Source organism: Python bivittatus, unplaced genomic scaffold (assembly GCF_059951505.1).
Source record: "Python bivittatus isolate LINGU-HERP-01145 unplaced genomic scaffold, Pbiv_v1 ctg000840_np1212, whole genome shotgun sequence".
Lineage (NCBI taxonomy): Eukaryota > Metazoa > Chordata > Lepidosauria > Squamata > Pythonidae > Python > Python bivittatus.
In genome coordinates this window covers 24130153-24152181 of record NW_028277113.1, presented here as the reverse complement: position 1 = coordinate 24152181, position 22029 = coordinate 24130153, and the positions used below count along the sequence as shown (strand labels likewise).

Below are 22029 nucleotides of genomic sequence, written 5' to 3'. Positions count from 1 at the left end.
TTTTATTCAAATTTGCTTGCATCTCTCTTTGAAGATGGGATATTTGATTTTAGCTATAGCATTGTATTATCTTAATTGTAATACATTAGTGAATAACATGAAAAAGAAATAAACAGTACATCTTAATAAATTGAGAGCAAGATATATGGTGAAGCAGTTTGTAAACTATTTGCTGTTAATTGTGGTCCTCAGCATATGTTTTTTATTAAATGTAATCAGAGGTGGATTTCTTAGAGTTTCATAGAAAAAAATGCAACCTAGGCTAAAAAAAAAAATAACAAAGTATAACACATCAAGCAGGTCTAAGTTTTTGTTTTCCATATAGCATCTTCAAAAAGAATTCTGAGAAAAAGGGTTGGCATCAGCACCAGGCAATCCCAGTTCATCCATCCTACCGTTGCAAACTCAGTTTGCTCAAGCTAGCTTTCATTTGAATTTCGCTTGGTTCTATGGAACAACATTATGGTGCCATGAAAAATTTAAACAGCTCTTAAACCCTGTTCCTTAGGAGAGTCAGAGCACTTACTGAAGCTGTGCAACTCATTGTTAGGCACTGCTGTGCCTGACTGGTTCAGAATTATCATATGATTATGGCAGAAAGGATGATTATCCAAAGAAGGATAAGAAACCCCACTGTACAGACACAAGCTCTTTGGTGTATTTATATTTCTCATGGTATCTAATGGACATTGGTAGAGAAAATAAAGTGGTTTAGTTGAACTTGGACTTTAGAAGTCCACATTCAAAGTCCATGAAACTGTAACCGTGAAATTCACTAGATGGCACTATTACTTACTTGGCCTTACGTTGCAAGGAAGATTAAAAAGGATAACACTCAATGAGTCAGGTGAATAATGAAATAATAACGCAACAGATAATGATGTTAATACTAGAAATGTGTTTACCAATAGTAACCAGGATTTATGGACATAAGGCTCAGGAACGCTCAGGAAGAAGAATCGTATCATACCTAACCAAGATCTGGGCTGAATGATGTGAAAATTGCTTTATCAAATATATCAATATACGCAAACTTCAGATTATAAATGTATGTGAAATATAGGTGAGAAAGAGAAGATTCTGAAAAATGTATATGCAAGACACACCCTTTTCACACATATAGCCGCTTGCCCATTAATAAAGGATAATAGGTTTATCCTTTTGTGAAAACCCATAATCATGCTAAGAGAATATAGCTGACCAGCAATTAGTTAAAATTTATTTTAAACTGTGATTCCTAATTGATATGTAAGGAATTGAGTAAAATGGAAACAGAAAAGGGGTTACGAGTCCCTGGTTTTGCTTGGCTTCCTTTGCATGCATATACTGTACGTATGTATGTAATGCCATACTAAATATGAATGCTCTCCATATTTCTCCACTTGAAATTAAAATTGTAGGACCATTTAGAAACACTGGAAAATATTAATTTAAAATAGTGTATAAATGTAAAGCAAGACATCTTTACAAAATATAGTTTTCTATAGTTAAAATTTGATGTAGATTGCCTTTTTAAAACTTTCCATATATGTCACTTTGTGACATTATGTTATACATTTCTTTAACATAAATTAGATTAAATTCTGAATAATGGTTCTGTTGCTTTAATTTGGCTTTCTATGTAATGTAGTTCAGAGAACCCATTACATGTATTCTTGGAATATAAATAATTAAGGTAGTGGGCATTATAGCATTTATTGGTATCAAACCAGATTTCTTGTCATTCAGAAGCTTTAGGATGTAGCACATGTAGTGATTATTCCAATGATGAAATATAAATTATTCAAGATTATATTATTTGATAATTTGGAAGTTTAACAGTTTAGATTTTGTGCCTCTGTTTTTCTTACACTTTTAACAACCACCAGAACTGTAAAAAATACCAGGGTTTTATGAACAGTCTGTAAGGCATCTCTCACCTATTCCTTTTCACTTTCCAATGGGCAAATTTTTTCAGGAAGGAGAGTTGCAACACGGATGCCTGCAGAAGCTGCTCCAAAAAGATTGCTGTATTTTCATTGACATGCAGTGCATTACCATAATTGGCTTTTCTACATGATAGGAGAGAGGAAATAATAATGTCATTTTATTTACAGCCAGAGTGTCGCTTTATGAGACTTCTCCAAGTTTCTGCCATGCTGTGTAGGTCAAATGACATCTTTTGATCAGTCCTGTCCAAAGATATCAAAGCTGAGTGGCATGTAATGGAGACCTAGTGACAAACCAAATCTAGAAAAGAAATAAGACTGCCAGTTTCCCATTAAACAGCCTGCTAAACAGCACAGCTTCCCTGTGTCGTCTACGAAACTACTCTGACCACCTAAATCAGGAGAATGAAAGGAGGCTGAATTGGACATTAGTACTGCAAATGACTGTCATGATTGCCACTATTTCCTTCCTTCCCCCCCTCCCAAAATCAGCAAGCAAACCATGCGAGTTACAGTGAGACTGGTCTTCTCTCGTTTCATTTATGTCCTGCCACTGGCTGGTTTTCTGATCTGGTTTGTTTAGGTTTGACATCAGCCAAATGGTGTAGTAGGATAAGTCTGACAGATATTCTTACTGATTTAACGAGTAGCAGACTTTGCAAAGATAGGTCTTCTAAAGCAAGATTTCATCTTTTGTTTTAAAAATCTGTCTCCTTGCTCCTTTTCATCTCCTTTCCTCCTTTTTATTAATGTATTTACCACATACTATAGTTGTGAACTCTTTGCAGGGGTTGCACTGTAGCTACATGTAAGATTGCGTTACCCAAAGGGCATCGGTGTCTTTTTCCTTTTTCATTGCTAGCTTTTTAAAACAGGAAATTAAAGCAACGAGTTACTATGTCTACAGTTACAGTGGAGATATCAGTATGGTTTCCCTCAGGGACAATACTTAGAATTGGCCAAATATCAAAATCCTTACCCTGTTTTCACTCAGTTCTCAGCAGAGTATGATTCCTTTTAGTCAGTGGGAATTTGCCAAACTGAGCAGAGTGCTCAAACTGTATGTGCCAATATTCCTATCAAATGTTCATGCTAGAAATCAGAGACGGGATCAAAGTCGTACTGTAAGTGGTTAATAGAGCTTTTGCATTCTTGCAAAAATATACGTATGGTACTTAGCAGATCTTGATATATTGATAATGCTTTTGGATATACTCATTTCTAAAAAATTCTTTGCCTCTTCTTAGTACTATACAGGTAGTCCCCAGTTTAAGAATGGGTTCCATTCGCAAGGTCTGTCCTTAAGTCGAATTTGTACATAAACCAGAACAGTGTTATTGTATAAATGGAACAGTGTAATGAAATCAAACCATTGTGTATTTAACTCAAATCATTGTGTGTTTAACTTGAATTTTGCTACAATAGGTTCTGTTCTTAACTATGGGTTGTCTGTAACCTGGGTGTTCTTATCCCGGGAACTATCTGTATTCTTTAAAATACATGGTTAATATTTTGAGCTGTATTGTACATTAAATTTTCCTAGAGTTGCAGAAATTAAGACCTGTATTTTTTTTAAAAAAGAGTAAATTTCTGTGCAATTTTCCTAGATTTCAGTACCTTGATATATGTTTTTCCCCCAAGTTTTAGTAGATAAGACCTCCAGTGACATATATATTTTGCAGTGTAAAATTTACATTATTTGATATTATTTGTTGAATTTTTTCATTGTATGTATGTGGTAGTGATAGAAATCAGAACAAAATAAAATTAAAAATTAAGCAAACAATACCCAATTAAAGCATCATTTTGGAAATGTTAGTATACATAAGAAAAGATAGTATGTTCAACATCTTCTGCATTGCTGTTATTGTTGAACTGCTTCATTATGCACAGTTTAATGAATAGCAAGGAGAAGGAAGGGATATAGCAACATTAGGTATCTGTAGTCTACCAGCATTATTCAAAAACAGTGGAAATTTCATAATTGAATTCAGTGACAGCATGCCTTTTTTTTTTCAAAGTATTCCTATACATAATTATTTTAGAACGAGAGTCTGAAAGATGGCTTCAGAGGAGCAAGCTGGAAAATTTGGGGCCCTGTTTTTATCACTGCGCCTGCCTAGTAATCTTGTAATAATTAAACTTCTATTGCATAATTTATTGCTAGTTGATATGCCTAAGTTTGAGTCAGATCATTGGCCTGGTATTGTCTACTCTAATATTGGCTCTCTAAGGTCTTAGATAGATGTCTCAACTAACCCTACTATCTGAGATTCTTTTCAAATTGGAGATGATGCAAATGGAGGCTGCAATGCAAATGGAGGCTGAAATTCATGTGCCTGCTGATTTTACTGTTTAAAAAGCCCCAGGCATTCTGGGCCTAGAGTCTTTGTCGTTCCTAATCTCTCATGTTCTCAATAATGTATCAACCCTTTGCTCGACCAGAGTGTCACCTGTCTAGGTGAGTTGTGCCATCTTCTATCTAAAGTGACAGCCATCTTAGAGTACCAGCATCTTAACTGACTTCTCTTTTATCATCTCTGTTAGAGAAATAGCATTTTTGACAGGATGTTGGGTTTTCTTTCTCTTGTTCCCTCCGCTTTCCTTTCCTTTGACCCTCTAGAGCACCTGATTTTTAAAAAAAATGCTGAAAAAGACTATTTGCTTCCAAATGAAATAAGCTTGAGATGAGACAGAACACAGAAAGAAAGTGAAATGTTGATGGTGGAAGTTAATGAATCAAGTAGCAGAGGGAACATTATTGATGCGGCATAACATGCTCTAACAGCTTTCTCTCTTCTTATTCTCCATATAAAGAATGCATGGTAGTCAATTTTGTGGCTTGATTCTAACATCTGTCCTACCTTATAACGGTAATTTGTATAAGTAATGGAAACAGGTTAAATGCTCTAATGTTGCCGGCAGGGATGAAAATGATTGTTTTTTTTTTTCAATTAGAATATTCTTGACAGAGTAGAGTGGCGGGTGGACTGATTAATATGCAGCTCTCTTTGGTGATCAAGACATTAAAGGAAATGTTTGAGTGTGTGGTTTATCTGACAGAGAAAGAGCTATTTCTTCTATTAGAATTACACAGGTGTGCAAGCTGCTTGTCCCACTATTTAAAAATATTGCCTAATAATTCTAAAGACCAAGAGGGTGGACCGAAAGGGAGGAGGTGAGAAGTTTTCAGATTTAAGCATTCTCATTAAGTCCATTATGCAGAAAAACTGCTGATGCTATAGAACTCTGGCATCGCTTTGAGAGTTCTTATATTTTGACATATTTTTTCCTTTTCTTTTCAAAATGGTAGTCTACTATATTGTACTCTACTTTTCCTCATTATAGAAATTGTTCTATAGTGATTTTATATATGTGCACACACAGACTGAATCATAGGATTGAACTGAAACTTAGACTCTACCTATTGAAATCAGATTTAAAATAGTCATTATTAACTTGTCTTATTTATTTCATTGAGTCTGTTTGGCATATGACTCAGTTGGGAGCCAATTGCCAGGAAGAGAAATTCTGATTATTTTGGATACTTTGTCTTTGGATAGAAAAGAAGACAGAAATGCCCAGTAACTTTAAATTATATCCACAGATAGACTTAATACAACTAATACAGAAAAGTCATCCATTTATTTATTTGTACCCTTATTAATATCTTTTTGTTCAATTAATTAATAATTCTAACTTGAAATCATTACAGAACTGCCTAATTTTGTTCATCCTAAATCTACAAATCCATCAATCAGTTCCTCTGAGGTAGATCTACAGCCATGAAGTACTTGAAGCTGAAATGCTTGGGATTCAGCCAGTTTATTAACCTGGAGGTCAATGTTGTTAAATGGGCTAAATTGCAAGGACTTGGATGATACAAAGCTTTAGATGTTAGACTTTGTGTGAATAGTCTTAACTGTTTTACAGATATGTTTACATGTGTGCCTATATATTGATGTACTGTACTCTCCTAGAAGGATTTTCTTAATGTGGTTTTCTTATATTCAGAGCAACAGAAAAATAGCCATACTTTTTACACAAGCAGTATACTTTTTGTGGTCTTTAAGTGGCTTTCAACCTCAAAGTTAGTTGACCACAGGGTATATTAGTGATTTCTCTGAATTCCATAGGAAAGGATGTTGATAAATATTGTATGGTGATAAATAATTACAGTATATGCTTATGTATGTATGTATGTAATATTAAAAATCCTCCTTCACCAAAGATAATAAGTTGATTCGTCAGGACCTGGTGCTTTTCTCATGCAACTGCAGTTTCTGCGTCAACTGTTTACCAGTGAGAATTAATACTGCTGAAAATGGAATGCTCCTATTTGTAAATGCCTTAAGAGTCTGGGTGAGCTTCAGCTGGATTGCAACGAGTATGTAACAAAAGCATTTGTAAGTAGAGGCTTAGTTATAATACTGAAGTAATGTAATTATATCGAGCACAGTTAAAAACAAATGGAATCTGCAACTATTGAAGTCCATCTTAATTATGCCAATCATTTTAGTGGTTATGGGTACTCTTGTGCCCATTTTTTTATATTCCCACATTCACAATTGTGGGAAATACATTTTATATAAATAAATGGAATGAATATATGTAGAGAATAACATGGCACGTGTGTTTGTTTGTAAAACTGACTAAGAAACAATGGTAATGCATTTAATATATTTTGTCAGACAATTTGAATTCTCCAACATACACGGTGCATTATCATTATTTAACCAGTATGCTTTGGCTTTTCAGACAAAGAAATGACTTATTTACAGTATACTATCCTTTTACTGAAGCAAACCCAAATGTGCTGTACCGGTAACAATACAGTATATAGTGCTTCATGTTGGCTTACATTGGAATGCACACATTTTAATGTTGTTCAAAGATGACAGTAGATCTGTGGGGAGATATTGGCATCCAGAAGGCATATTATATAGACAAAGATTTTTAACATGACGTAATAATAGAAAAATAAAAACAGATATCCTCAGTCTCTAGTTAGTTTTGTTCTATAGCTGTAATTTGTAGGATTTCTCTCTTGTGAAAATTTGGAGAAACAGAGGGTCTTAGTTTTATTATACACTGTAATATAGATTGTAGTGTGACTATATTTTTAGGCATTTAAAAATCAGAATGAATCTAAATATGTTCTCTGTGATTATTGATCACAGATGCATATCAAGCTTTTAAAAAAAATCTATTGAAACACAGGAACCGAGGAAAAACATTCAGTGGAAAATGTTTCATCACAGTATTAAATTATTAGTTGACCTCCTTGATGCTTTCATATGCTAGCAATTAAATGCAAACCTATCTTTTATTTGATATATAATACTGTAGTAGTTGGCTTCATGTAATTGTAAGACAAAATGTTAAAATGCTCATTTGAGTAGATTCTAAAAACGTCTAAATATATTTTTCTACATTTTCTCTTTTTGGATTAAAAAAAAACAACAGTGACCTTAAGAAACACTGGATATTATTTTTGTTAATATTATTGCTGTAAACATTGTTAAAATCTGAAAACTTTGTATTTTCCAGTGACAAAAATATATAGTGAAATTGAAGTAAATTTTGGTGATTTTTATCATGACAAATTGAATTATAATACTAGTTAGTCTGTGTGTTTGGGTCTTGCATCTCTGCATTGCTATAGTATAGCAAAGTTGTATAATAAATTTAATTGACAGGAAAAGTGCTTCTCAAACAAGGATAAAAAATACCATTAACAGTTTAATCCCTTATACTTTATAATATCTTTATAGTAAAAGTCAAGTAATCAATTTCACTATATATTTTTGTCACTGGAAAATACAAAGTTTTCAGATTTTAACAATGTTTACAGTATTAATCTAAATAAAATGTTTTTCTAAAATGGAAAGAGATTAAAACAACAGAATGTCAGTCTCAAGGCCTGACTTGTTTTTCCCTTTTGTTAGTGAGCATCAAACTTGTATTTCTTGGTGCATTTTTTTTAATAATGAAGAACATATTTCTATTAAGAAAAAATGGTTTATCTTGAAACTAATAATAGTTCAGAAAAAAGTGCAGTTAATTACAAAAGGAAAGGATAATATTTTACAAGGCCGGCTGAGAGATGAACACTCTGTCCATGGTATTGTTTGATATTCTTTATAGATTCCAAGAAAGAAACAGTTTATGCAAATATCTGTAGACAAAATATTGCTCAGGAAATCAGTGATATGAATTCTTTCTCTTTGCATTGCTTGCATTACAGATGATAAAAAATTCTTGACAGAGCAGAAGTGTCTATTCTTGTTTATAAATCTGTAAAATGTGAAATGTAGTCTGATACATGTTAAATCAGAATTAAGTTTCACTGTCTGTAGAACTGCAGTCTTTTTGTTGCAGTGAAGTTTATACTGAGTGTTGCTGAAAAGACTCAAATATGCTTAGCTCATATGCTGTTGCAATATTAGAATCATATGCATTCAGCATGAGGTACTAAACCTAAAAGGTTTTGTAGCGTGATTTTTATAGACAGTACATTGTAAAAGCCCTCTAAAATACATACTGCTGATAGCCCATGATAATGCAGAGTGTTCTGATCCTAAGGTCTGAACTTGCTTGCTGGGTTGTGCAGGTATAAATATGACCACTGATCAGTCAACCGTGTATACCCAAATGCAAGTGTGTGTCAATGTATACTCAAATATAAATACAAATATAAATACATTCAACACTGTTCCACTGTGTTTTTAACCAGGATTGAATATTTCTGCTTATCATTGGGCGATACCTATTAATTGTATGTCTATCTTTTTGTTTTTATCGTAGATTTTGGGTTACAAAAATTGTGAATTAAATAAAACGTAGGCAAAGCTTTTGTCAATTTATGCAGGTTGCCTTATTCAAACGAGAGGGTGCCAATTCAGAGTAATGAACTTAGTGTATTAATGTTTGTGCTACCATAGTATAACAGTGGTCTTAATCCTTTGCTCTGCTCTTTAGAGGTAACATAGTATAAGGCAGAAGGATACCTTCTTTGGCAAATAGTTGTGACCTCTGTGTTGAGACAGAATCTGTTGGTGCGGAGGGATTTTTAGCAGTGTGTAGGAGTAGGGATAAATAAATATATTTGTTTTACTCTTTCTCATGTTCAGTTTGCTTTAATCCATACGTGAATTATTTATTACAAAATATGTGAATTTGATCTGATAGAAAAATGAAGCAAACTAACAGATAGAAAATCTAATATTTTAAATAAGGATCCCTTTTGGAATCTTGCACTTCAGCAACCCAGTTCCAAATTCTCCCATGATTTGGAAGCAAGAATGGAGTAGTTCTCGTTTGCCTTTCTTAACCAAAGACACCAGGCTGCATATAATTTTGTGACATGAACTACAAAATCTACTAAATGGGATAGTGTAGAATGAGGTGAAGGATAGAATAGAGACTCACATATGATCATTTTTAATGAAATGTAAATTACCTTAAAGCTGGATTTATAGATAATTTTTTATAGATTTTTGTTAGAATGTAGTATACTAACAGATGGCAGTCTCAAGTCTATAAAAGCATTCCAGTTGGGAAGATATTCTTTTCTTTAACTCCAAGCTTTGTTTCCCCCCCCCCCCCAGGTCTTTATCTCTTTAGCCTTGATATTATTTAATGTTATATTATTTGAAGAACTTTTCCATTATTACAAGAAATCACATTAAATTGTCCTTTCAATAAAACGAAATCAGATTTGGAAAAAGGGGGAGTTCAGTGGAGAGAAAAATAAGAAGTACTGCAGAATACTGGTAAATGAAAGGGGAGAAAGGGGCCTCCTATTTTTGGCAGGCAGAATTTAGAAATGTTGAGTGCTACTGAGAAATGGGTCAGATGGGAATATCATGAATTTTAGCATATGCTTCTAAGAAAAAAATATTTTTAAAAAGATTTAACAGTGTAATTCTATATATGTCTACTTAGTAATAAGTCCTATAGAGTTAAGTGCAACTCACTTTCAGGTAAGTGTGTATCAGAGTGTAGCCACTGAGTTCAACACAGTTTAAGTAGATTTGTACTGTTGATAATCTTTTTAAAGTAAAAATCAGAATAAGCAATTAATATTTTCTTTTGTAAAACACCCAATTAATAATAATAATAAAATAAGATTGTTTGGTTTGGCAGCTACTGCTGCTGGTGCTTCTCCTCCTCATTCATCTACTTCTGTTTGCTTCTGTTAGAACTGTATACCCATTCTTTAATCTTCCTGTGGTAACAATGCATATTCTGAATTTACACTTAGTACTTAGGTGTATATAAGACATTTCTTCATTTCTTTGAAGTGGGCCCTTGGAATAAATGTATTTTGATATAGTGACCATCTGCTCATGAATATCACATTTGTTAGTTAAAAAGAATAGTTTGATTCCAATAAATACATAATTTGGTTAGATTGTATCATTTCACCAGGTGGCAACACAATAGCAAAGTTTGCTAATCAAGTTGGATATGTCATTGCTTGCTTTATGCTTGTCACTTTTAAATATTTATCTCTCGTTTTATTTTTAACTGCAGACCACTCTTGTTAAAATTGTTGCATGACATCTGCGTCATAGATTGGTAGGAGGCTCAATGCCACAGGCCAACCTTAGTAGGAGGCGAAATTCTGAAACAACCTGTCACGTTTAGTTTCACCATTTCTGTTTAATTACAGCTTATTAATAGAATAATGCACGCTATTTAAAATCAAGCAGTGGTGCAGCTGGTAGTGTTTAGACCTTGGACCCAATGGTCTTACTTTAGGAAGCCTTTATATTATTTCTGCTTTTAGCCACACTTCCAATATTACTCTTACTGTATCTTACCACAGTTCCATCATTACTACTGCTTCTGTTCCTTTTTTTACAGGAACAAAGTCGTTTTTCAGACTAACAGTGTTGAAACAGAAATACTTTAAGCATGTAGAGTTTAATCACTTAAATCATAGCATCAGGTTTTATAGGAATAGACTGTAATTTGTTACGCTAAGCCTTTTTTTGTTCTTACAGAAACAAGTACTGTATTTTAGAAAGTAAAAAACAAATAAGTAAAATAGCTTCTGCAACTTTGTAAATCTCTCATTGGCTTCTTTCTGACTACTGTATAAAGCATTTTTAAAAATTGAGACAAAAACAAAGGGATAGCAAGTGGTACAAGTCTTGGCAGCCTGGCCTACGTGTGCTGGCCTTAGGGCTGACTCTGGACCTCTTTGATGTTGCCACCACACTTACAGTTCCTGGGAGGTCATTTGGTTATTAACCTGGGCGATAGGTGTAATAATCGTGGCCCTGAATTTCAGCCCAAAAGTTGCATCACAGGAATTGTAAATGGACTTTAATAAATTTATAGTGCTGGAACTATATGGAAATCAGCACTAAATTCCATAATATTTATTAAAGTTTATTTTCTTTCCCTTACAGCACATTGCCACTAGTAGTAGTAGTAGTGACCAAATAAGTTTGGTATAGTTCACAAAGTCTTGACTACATAAAGAACAAGTCCAATTATCAAAAATTACATGTTTATACTAAATATCATTGGTTCAGTGGGGGTTTCTTTCACGTACATGATCAGAATAATTCTGAAATTTAAATTCCCACATAAAATGTTATCCTTGCCTAAGATATATACATATAGTTGTTTTTTCCTCTTCAAATGCTTTGTAATTGAATTTAGAATGACTAAACTAGCCTGGTGCTTTTCAAAAAAATTGTAAAATTTGTTTAACAAATAGTTTATTGGGACTGAAATGAGCTGTAGCAAGTCTCAATCTTTTTCTGTTCTCTAGCATAGAGCAGTGGAGAGATTAGAAGCCTTCAGTTTTTGTTAGCTGAAAGTTAGTGTTATATACTGTATGAACCCTACTCTGTGATTACTGAAACAAACCAGTTTTATAATATGTGGTTTAATACTGACACATACCAAATAAGCCATGCTTAATACATTTTTAGAATTCAAACAGAATTATGTATAAGATTATGTTTTGTGAGTTGGGCAGCCATAAAAATATGAGAAAGAAAGAAAGAAAGAAAGAAAGAAAGAAAGAAAGAAAGAAAGAAAGAAAGAAAGAAAGAAAGAAAGAAAGAAAGAGGAAGTTGTAAATCTGACATATTGTAATTACATATTGTAAATCTTTATTACATATTGTAATTACACCACATGTTGTAGGTGTTGCACTGGCTGCCAATAGATTTCTGCATGTAATTCAAAGTGCTGGTTTTAACCTATAAAGCCCTTCATGGCTTAGCAACTAGGTAACTCCAAGACTGCCTTTTCTAACCAGAGTCCACCTATCTGATATAGTTATCCTGGGAGAAGTTGCTGGCTAAGAGATTTGGTTTCTCTATAATAACTCCTGTATAACTCCTTTTGTTTTTTCCTTTTGAAAACTGGTCAAACAGAAGTGTTCTGGAGGGCGTCTGGGAATTAATGGATGTTGCCATCTGTAATGGGCTGTGAGAATAACCTTGAGAGACAGGAGGAGAAGCTCAAACCTAGACAATGGTCTGATAAAAGAAATCTGAATCCAAAGCAGGAATGGAGGTGGAGAAAGTATCTCAGAATTGACCCTCCCTAGTTTTCTGGAGCATATAGGCAGGGGAGGGAGGCATATAGGCAGGGGAGGGAGGAAGCAGTTTCAGACTTGTAAGATTCTGTTACTGTAACCTTACGATAAAGGTAGTATTAGTACTCTTGGTTTTGATTTCCTGGTCTGGACTACCCTGAAGGGGTGACACGATTTTATTTATTTATATTTATATTTATAATATAAATATAATATTTATATATAAATATTTATATATAAATATAATATAATATTTATATATATTATAATATATATATAATATATATATATATAATAAATACAATATTTATATATAATTATATATAAATAAATAAAATAAAGATATATATGGCCACCCATGTTAAGCAATAACAATAAAACCAATGACTATAAAACAATCATAAAAACAATAAAACATCTGTATGCCTTGTTGGGATCTTGTTTCACTGTTTAATCTAAACATAGATTAATCTGTTTTTGTATAGGTTTCATTGACCACGGATATTTTAACTGTCATTATGTTGTACAATTTTATTTTACTGTTAACTGCTGGGGGTACTTCATGATGTGGTAATCAGTTAGTAAATACAGGTAGTCCTCAAATTACGACCATTCGTTTAACCACCGTTTGAAATTACAGTGGCGCTGAAAAAAGTGACTTATGACCGGTCCTCACACTTACGACTGTTACAGCGTCCCTGCAGTCACGTGATCAAAATTTGGGCACTTGGCAACTGACATCTATTTATGATGGTTGTAGTGTCCCAGGGTCATGTGATTGCCATTTATGACCTTCCTGGAAGGCTTCCAACAAGCAAAGTCAGTGGGGGAAGCCAGATTCACTTAACGTCTGTGGTGATTCACTTAATGACCATGGCAAAAAAGATCATAAATTGGGTGCAACTCACTTAAAGACCACATTGCTTAGCGATGGACGTTCTAGTCCCAATTGTGGTTGTAAGTCATTTATATATGTATGTATGTATGTATGTATGCGTGCGTGCGTGTGTATGCCAACATACGGTAAATTAAAGGGAAGCTTTTTTTTCCCTTATGGAGATTGCTATCTATTGATATTATTCATAATAATGTTACATTTAGGTTATAGTCCTCATTACAATTTGTATGTGAGTAGACACACAGGTTGATGCTATTATATATTTATTTATTTATCCTATTTATATGACCGCCTATCTCCACAAGTGTCTCTTGGTGGCAGAGTTATAATAAAATAAAAACAATTATAAACATTTCAAAAGTTAAAAAACACAGTGGCTGAGCAACATCAACCCAAATCACTAGTATAACCAAGAAATGGGTCCCTGCACACCCATGGGGCCCCAGGCCTGGGCACCGAACCAGGTCTTCAGGGTCTTACAAAAGACCAGCAGGGTCAGGGCTATCCTGATCTCCAGAGGTAGAATGTTCCACAAACTGGGTGCTACAGGACAAAAGGCATGTCTTCTAGGACCTGTCAATCAACATTCTTTTGCTGACAGGACCCAAAGCATGCCCATCCTGCCTGCCTAGATCAGATGGGGTGAAACAACTGGGGAGAGACAGTCCCTCAAGTAACCCAGTCTTAAGCCCTCAAGGACTTTAAAGATGACAACCAATACCTTGAATTGTATCCGGAAGCACACTGGCAACCAATGCACCTCATTGTTACACGTACCAAATAACTGATGCCACTTACTACCTGTGCTACCATATTCCACACTATTTGAAGCTTCCAAATGCTCTTCAAGGGCTGTCCCATGTAGAGCGCATTGCAATAGTTCAGATGAGAGCTCATGAGGGCATGAATGACAGTGAGCAGGGCCCAGGAATGGGCACAGCTGACACACAACCTGAAGGAGTGCAAAGGCCCTCCAGCCACAGCTGCCACCTGCTTTTCAAGCAGGAGCCGTGAATCCAGGAGGTCCATCAGATTACCCACTGGGTCTGTCTGAGGCAGTGCCACCTTATACAAGTCCAATGATGGAAGGTTCCCAGCAGCAGAAGGTCCAAACACCCAAAGCCATTCAGTCTTGCTTGGATTGAGCTGAAGCCTGTTGTGCCCCATCCAGGGTTAGGGTTAGGCACTGGGATAGGTTGTCCAGTGCATCATTCAGGCAGCCAAAGATGGAGATATAAAGCTGGGTATCGTTTGCTTATTGGTGATACCTCACCCCAAGCCATCAGATGACCTCACCCTACAGTCTCATGTAGATGTAGATGTTAAACAAGAGAGGAAAAAGGACCAAGCCCTGTAGCACCCCACAAAGTAGGGGCTGCAGACTGGACCTCTCCCGCCCATCAACACTGAGTGGAACTGGCCCCAGAGGAAAGAGGAGAACCAGCACAACGTTGTGCTGCCCACCCCCAATTCCGGAGCCAGTCCAGAAGGATACCATGATCGATAGTATCAAAAGCCACTGAGAGATCAAGAAAAGCAAGAATGGATGCATTACCCCCATCCTGCTCCCACCAGAGGTTGTCCAAGTGTACGGCCAATGCTGTCTCTGTCTCATACCCCAGCCTGAATCCCAACTGAAAGGGGTCTAGATGATCAACTTTCTTACAATAATACTTTCACCAATTTTTAAAATTCCATCAACTTCTGTAAAAGTTGAAGTTTAAGCCTTTTCTATTTTTGGCACTAATTATTGCTGCAATGTAATTTCCATCCTTCACTGGAGTATTAATAATAATATTGCTTTAGTATTCTCATATTGCTGTTCTAATGGAATATTTGTCTAATGGGATTATTCTGTAATGTTGCTGTATGGAGAGTGTGACAGTTAATGGAGACAGGTTTTCTGCTATTTGTATATAACTTTTGAACCTTAATGAATCCTGGATACATATTACAATAACAGGAATGCCAGTAAAAATAATTCTTTATCTGTTAATACTTTAGTATATATTTTGGCCTTCCAGTAATATGTCAAGAAAACTTAGTTGCCTAGTCCCTATTGTTATTTTACTTTCAGGGTAACTCGTTGTATTGCATCTTATGGATAGGTTGAAACTTCCAGGCCTAAATTGACTCAAGTCTCTCATCCAGTTAACATTTACTTGGGGTAGATTTTATAACACAAAATAGGAATTTATTTGAGCTACAGGTTCAGTCCATAAAATAGGAATAGTGGTAACACCACTTACAGGAATAATTGGGGGAAAATGTGAAGTGTTCTATTGGATTTATAATATAATTCTTAATGATAATTAGTTTTTAATTTAAACTCTAATATGATTTTTTTTTTTTTAGTTTTAGCCTACTTTCATTGAATGTTATATTCATTCTATGTTCCATAGACTGGATTGTGGAACGTAATATGTTGAAACTAAACCGGGTAATTTTCTATTGTTGTGAAAATGAAATGTGATAACCCATCTATTTAGCAGTCTGGTAAATGAGTAAATAAACTAAAGCCATAATCCTCAGATCAGTTACTGCAGAACAGCACAATTGTAATGTAATTATGCCATAATAGATAACTGAAGAATGTATCTTAGCTTTAGTCAGACTAGGTTAATCTGCTGGTAAAACATTAATCCTACTGATGTGTCGTGTAGATGTTTAGTTGTAGCTGGAATGCCTTGAACTGAGAAGGTATGTTATCACAGTGAACTAAAAGCTATGAAAATGTTCTGTTAAACATAACCCTCATTTTTATTGTAATAGTGACAGTGCAGGAAAATGGGTACATTCTTTAATGATTCTCTTGTTTTTTTCTCTTTTCTTCTCTCTCTTTTAAGCTTATGTTCCTGAAGAAGAACTGAAAGCAGCAGAAATTGATGAAGAAAGTGGGGAGGATGATGGGCTACCTCTGGACATCCAGGAAACTGAGTACATGTGCAATGATGAAACAGAGATCAAAGAGGCTCAGAGTTATCAGAACTCTCCAGTCAGCACAGCAACAAATCAAGATGCAGGTTATGGTTCACCATTCAGTGAAAACAGCGACCAGCTGGCCCATTTCAAAAGCACTTCTTCTAAAGAAGAGAGAGAAGATCACAAGTGCTTGGACAATGCTTCCTATCCACAGGACAGCTTAGCACAAATAAAAGCTGTGTATGCAAATTTACTGTCAGAATCTTGTTGGTCCGGTTTAGCTTTAGATTTTAAAAAATCAAAGAATAATGAAAACAGCCAGAAGGAAAGCACCACTAACAGCAACACTAGTATCAATATCCCAAGTACAAGTGCCAGTACCAGTACCAACACTACTACCACTACAAGTATCAGTAGTACTAGTACTAGTAACAGTAGCAGTGGTGGTTCAGGTTATGACTGGCATCAAGCGGCTTTGGCCAAAACTCTGCAACAGACCTCATCATATGGACTTCTACCAGAACCTAGTCTGTTCAGCACAGTGCAACTTTACCGGCAAAACAATAAACTCTATGGTTCTGTGTTCACTGGTGCCAGTAAATTCCGGTGCAAAGACTGTAGTGCAGCGTATGATACACTTGTAGAGCTTACAGTGCACATGAATGAAACTGGTCATTACCGGGATGACAACCGAGATAAAGAATCTGAAAAAACCAAACGGTGGTCAAAGCCCAGAAAGCGATCCCTTATGGAAATGGAAGGCAAAGAGGATGCCCAGAAAGTACTAAAGTGTATGTACTGTGGTCATTCATTTGAATCTTTACAAGACTTGAGTGTCCATATGATAAAAACAAAGCATTACCAGAAAGTGCCTCTGAAGGAACCAGTACCAGCCATCACCAAACTGGTGCCTTCTACCAAAAAACGAGCACTTCAGGACTTGGCTTCACCTTGCTCACCTGAGCCAACAGCAATCACTTCAGAGACCACACTTAGTGAAGCAGCAAAGGATCAGAAAACTGCCAATCCATATGTAACTCCCAATAATCGCTATGGCTATCAAAATGGTGCTAGCTACACTTGGCAGTTTGAGGCCCGCAAAGCTCAGATACTAAAATGCATGGAATGTGGCAGTTCTCATGACACTTTGCAGCAGCTTACTGCTCACATGATGGTCACAGGACATTTTTTGAAAGTAACTAATTCTGCCTCCAAGAAAGGAAAACAGCTAGTATTGGACCCTGTGGTAGAAGAAAAGATACAGTCCATACCTTTGCCACCTACCACTCATACAAGATTACCAGCTACAAATATTAAAAAGCAGCCAGATTCTCCTGCTGGATCTACAACTTCTGAAGAAAAGAACCTGCCAGAAAAAGAAAAGGTGATTGTTACTGAAACAGACAAAAAAATTAAAGAAGAAAATGAGGATTCTGCAGAAAAATTTGAGCCAACAACTGTGTATCAGTACCTCAGAGAAGAGGATCTAGATGAAAGTCCAAAAGGTGGAATAGACATATTGAAATCTCTGGAGAACACAGTGACCACAGCTATAAGCAAAGCTCAGAATGGAGCACCTTCCTGGGGAGGCTACCCTAGCATTCATGCAGCTTATCAGCTTCCAGGAACTGTTAAATCCATTCAGCCAACTGTGCAGAGTGTTCAGATTCAGCCATCATATGCTAGCAATGTAAAGTCATTGTCTTCAGAACACAATGCACTGATCCATTCACCAGGCAATCTGACACCCCCTCCTCATAAAAGTAATGTCTCTGCCATGGAAGAGCTAGTGGAGAAGGTCACAGGCAAAATCAATATTAAAAAAGAAGAAAAGCCTTCAGAGAAAGAAAAATGTTCTCCGGTCAAGCCATTGTCCCCTGCTCCTAAGGAGAACAAAGACTTTCCAAAATCAGAGGAAAGCAACAAGCAACAGCAACTACATCAGCAGCCACAGCAGCAAAAACAGAGTCCTGAAGCTGAGGTTCAGAAGGTCAAAAAGGATGGTTTAGCTGACCCGCATGCACTTAATGGTACTGAACCACCTAAAGCAAAAGTCACAAATGGCTGTAATAACCTGGGTATCATTACAGACCATTCACCAGAGCAATCATTCATTAATCCATTGAGTGCTTTGCAATCCATCATGAATACCCACTTAGGCAAAGTCTCTAATCCTGTAAGTCCTTCTTTGGATCCTTTGGCCATGTTATATAAAATTAGTAACAGTATGTTGGACAAACCCATTTACCCCGCAACTCCGGCCAAGCAAGCTGAGGCTATTGACCGGTACTATTATGAGAACAGTGATCAGCCTATTGATTTAACAAAGTCCAAAAACAAACCACTGATTTCCAGTGTGACTGATTCTGTCTCATCTCCTCTAAGAGAAAGTGCCCTAATGGATATTTCTGACATGGTTAAGAACCTCACAGGGCGCTTGACTCCCAAGTCTTCGACTCCATCGTCTGTATCAGAAAAATCTGATGCAGATGGAAGTAGCTTTGAAGAGGCTTTGGATGAACTGTCTCCAGTACACAAGAGGAAGGGTAGGCAGTCAAACTGGAACCCTCAGCATCTTCTCATCCTTCAAGCCCAGTTTGCTTCCAGTTTGAGGGAGACACCGGAAGGCAAATATATTATGTCGGACCTAGGTCCACAAGAGCGGGTTCATATCTCGAAGTTTACTGGTCTTTCCATGACCACAATTAGCCACTGGCTGGCCAATGTGAAGTATCAGTTAAGGAGGACAGGTGGAACTAAGTTTTTAAAGAATTTGGATACAGGTCATCCTGTTTTCTTTTGCAATGATTGTGCCTCTCAATTCAGGACTGCTTCCACATACATAAGTCACTTGGAGACACATTTAGGGTTCAGTTTGAAGGATCTGTCCAAATTGCCACTTAATCAGATACAAGAACAGCAGAATGTTTCCAAGGTCTTCTCAAACAAGACTTTAGGCTCACTTGGAATTGCCGAGGAGGACTCGGGCTCCACGTTCCAGTGTAAGCTCTGTAATCGAACTTTTGCAAGCAAGCATGCAGTAAAACTGCACCTTAGTAAAACACATGGGAAGTCCCCCGAGGACCATCTGATCTATGTAACTGAGTTAGAAAAACATTAGCGTCCAGGTAAGCAACCAGGTATGCACGTGACCACAGGAACATTGCACTAAACTTCATAGTACTGCACTAGGCCTGACCTGAGCCTCTGAAATCAGTCTTACTTTTGTTGCTGAACTGCCTATCTGGAGCTTGGTTTTTCTTACATACGTTTTGTAGTTATATTTATATGCTCTTTGTCTGATCTGTGCATGTTTTTAAAACCTTTTTTTTTTCCTTTCCTTTTCTTCCCCCCTCTTCTTTTTCTGTGAGTCAAAGTCTGACCTTTATTTTCAACATCTGTCCTTGATGTTAAGCTATCTTTTGTAGACTATAGTGGGAGACACTATTGAGAGACATTAATTTAGCCGTAAAGAAAGACACAAAGAACAATAACAAAAAGACATTCTAAAATTACAAAGTTGCCATGACAATAAAGGTCACAGAACCCTGTAGTGTCAGTTTTTAACCCTCTGAGGACTATAATAGTATTCTGTGCCTTTCCCAAAAGAAGGTGTGTTTTTTAAAAAGGCATTTCATCCTAATACAACTGGGTCAAATTCACTTACATTTAATAGATTTTCAAATGTCAAAAAGCCTTTTTTTTTTTCAAAGAAAATGCAGTCTGATTTGCGAAGAAAAGATGCATGCCGTTCTTGAATAATGATAAAAAGTGATCAAGTGCTCAAGGGGTTAGAGAACCACAACCCATGTTTTAAAAAATAAAAATAACAAACCAATTTGCCACTATGCCCAAACCCTCTGAATGCTGAACATTGCCACGTGACTGGCATAAAACGTATGCAAGTTATTTTAAAAAAAAAAATGTAAAAATGCTATTTCTTTTTCCTGTAAGATACTGCAGTTTATAGTTATTTACAAATGTAAGCTTTGGTACAAGCTGGCCTTTCTATAGTGTGCTGCATTGGTACATGAAAATGAAACAAAACAACAAAAAAATGGGACAAGTGTTAGATTCTGTTCCTTGTAAATTGCCAGCATCAGCTTAGGTTAAAAAAAAAAAAAAAAAGTACATGTTGCATATTGTACCATTTTAAATTGTTCAACTTCCTTTGTACCTTCTGGCTGTATGCTTTCTCTCTTAACTTTTTATATTGTCATTTTATATTCAATTTCTGTGTATATAATGTAAAAACACACTTTTTTGAATAAAATTGAGTTCCTGCAGCTTGAGTTAAATAGAGGAATTTTACTGGCACCTGCATCTTCCCAGATGCATGTACTCAAAGGAGCTATCTGACAAAATAAATAAATAAAAATAAAGCAAACAATGCACTATGAATTATACATTTTGATGTTTTATCATTAATATTGTACAGTACCTTTTTGGTTCACGCAATGAAATCCACTGTTTTCTCAAATGTAAAATAAACCCACATGCAGTTCTTGATTTATGCATATTGTGATGTCATCATTACTTTGCCTTTGAGGTCTTCATTTCAGCAGCGAGAGATTTCAGCCTGAAGTATGTTTGGAATCATTTCTGTACTCTGATATGCTCCATTCTGTTGCCTATGCAGTAATGATGTTTCCAAATGTTACTGAAATAGATGCTGATGAATACACTGTGTGACTTACTTTATGTGGTGCAAGCATTTTTTATGCTTTGGAAATACATTTGATTTTTGCCTGGCCTGAATGGTATCTAAACTCCTGATAGCTACCCAAGTGGACCCCACTCATTAAAAAGAATCCAATTGCTTCATCTTTAACCCCTGTTTTTATGTAGCAGAGGTGTGCAGTGGAGTCCTTGGAGTTCTCTGAGCTTGGTTGTTTTCTTACAAATGTTTCATTACCCAGCTAAGTAACATCTTCAGTGCTAGAATAGAGTGGAGTTTGCTCTCTGTTTATATACAGTGTTGGTGTCCCCCCCCCCCCAGCTGCCCAGATAGTTCCTTGATTAGGGTATTGTTTACTGCTTGATTGTATGTCTGGTGATAATCTTGGTGTTAATCTCTGTTTATCTGGGTGATGATTGCTGGTGAGATGTTTTGGTCTTTGCTTTCCTTTTTATTGTCTCTTTTGAATAGTTTGTAGATGTTGTTTATCTCTATGTGCCTGTTGATGGCTACTTTGTCTGAATACCAAGCTTCCAGGAATTCACTTGCACTTTTGGAGCTAAAGCTAAATCCAAAATGGTATCAGACAAGGTAGCCATCAACAGGCACATAGAGGTAAACAACATCTACACACTATTCAAAACAGACAATAAAAAAGAAAGACCAAAACATCTCCTCACCAGCAATCATCACCCAGATAAGCAGAGGTTAACACCAAGATTATCACCAGACATACAATCAAGCAGTAAACAATACCCTAATCAAGGAACTACCAGGTCGGGTGGTGGGGGTCACCAACACAGGCAGGGCAAGCCACTGTATATAAACAGAGAGCAAACTCCACTCCATTCTAGCACTGAAGGCATTATCTGGTAATGAAACATTTGCAAGAAAACAGCCAAGCTCAGAGAACCCCAAGGACTCCACAGTTCAACCCTGAGCTACACATATTCTCTTCTAGAGTTGTGCAGGTTCTTCCAAACTGAAGTCACACTTGGTCTTTGAGTGGAATGCTGTGGACTGTGCTCCAGACAGT

At 36.1% G+C, this 22029-nt stretch overlaps 1 protein-coding gene across 4 annotated transcripts in view; it reads left to right on the top strand.

Moving 5' to 3' along the window:
• Window positions 1-20824, top strand: part of TSHZ1 (teashirt zinc finger homeobox 1) — a 78228-nt gene extending 57404 nt beyond the window's left edge. For all 4 annotated transcript variants that reach the window (XM_007424601.3, XM_088130688.1, XM_025164331.2 and 1 more), the window contains one exon: window positions 16240-20824. In XM_007424601.3, coding sequence (XP_007424663.2) covers window positions 16240-19436 — 3197 coding nt within the window. In that variant the 3' untranslated portion in view covers window positions 19437-20824. The remainder of the gene's footprint in view (window positions 1-16239) is intronic.
• Window positions 20825-22029: the final 1205 nt, after the last annotated feature.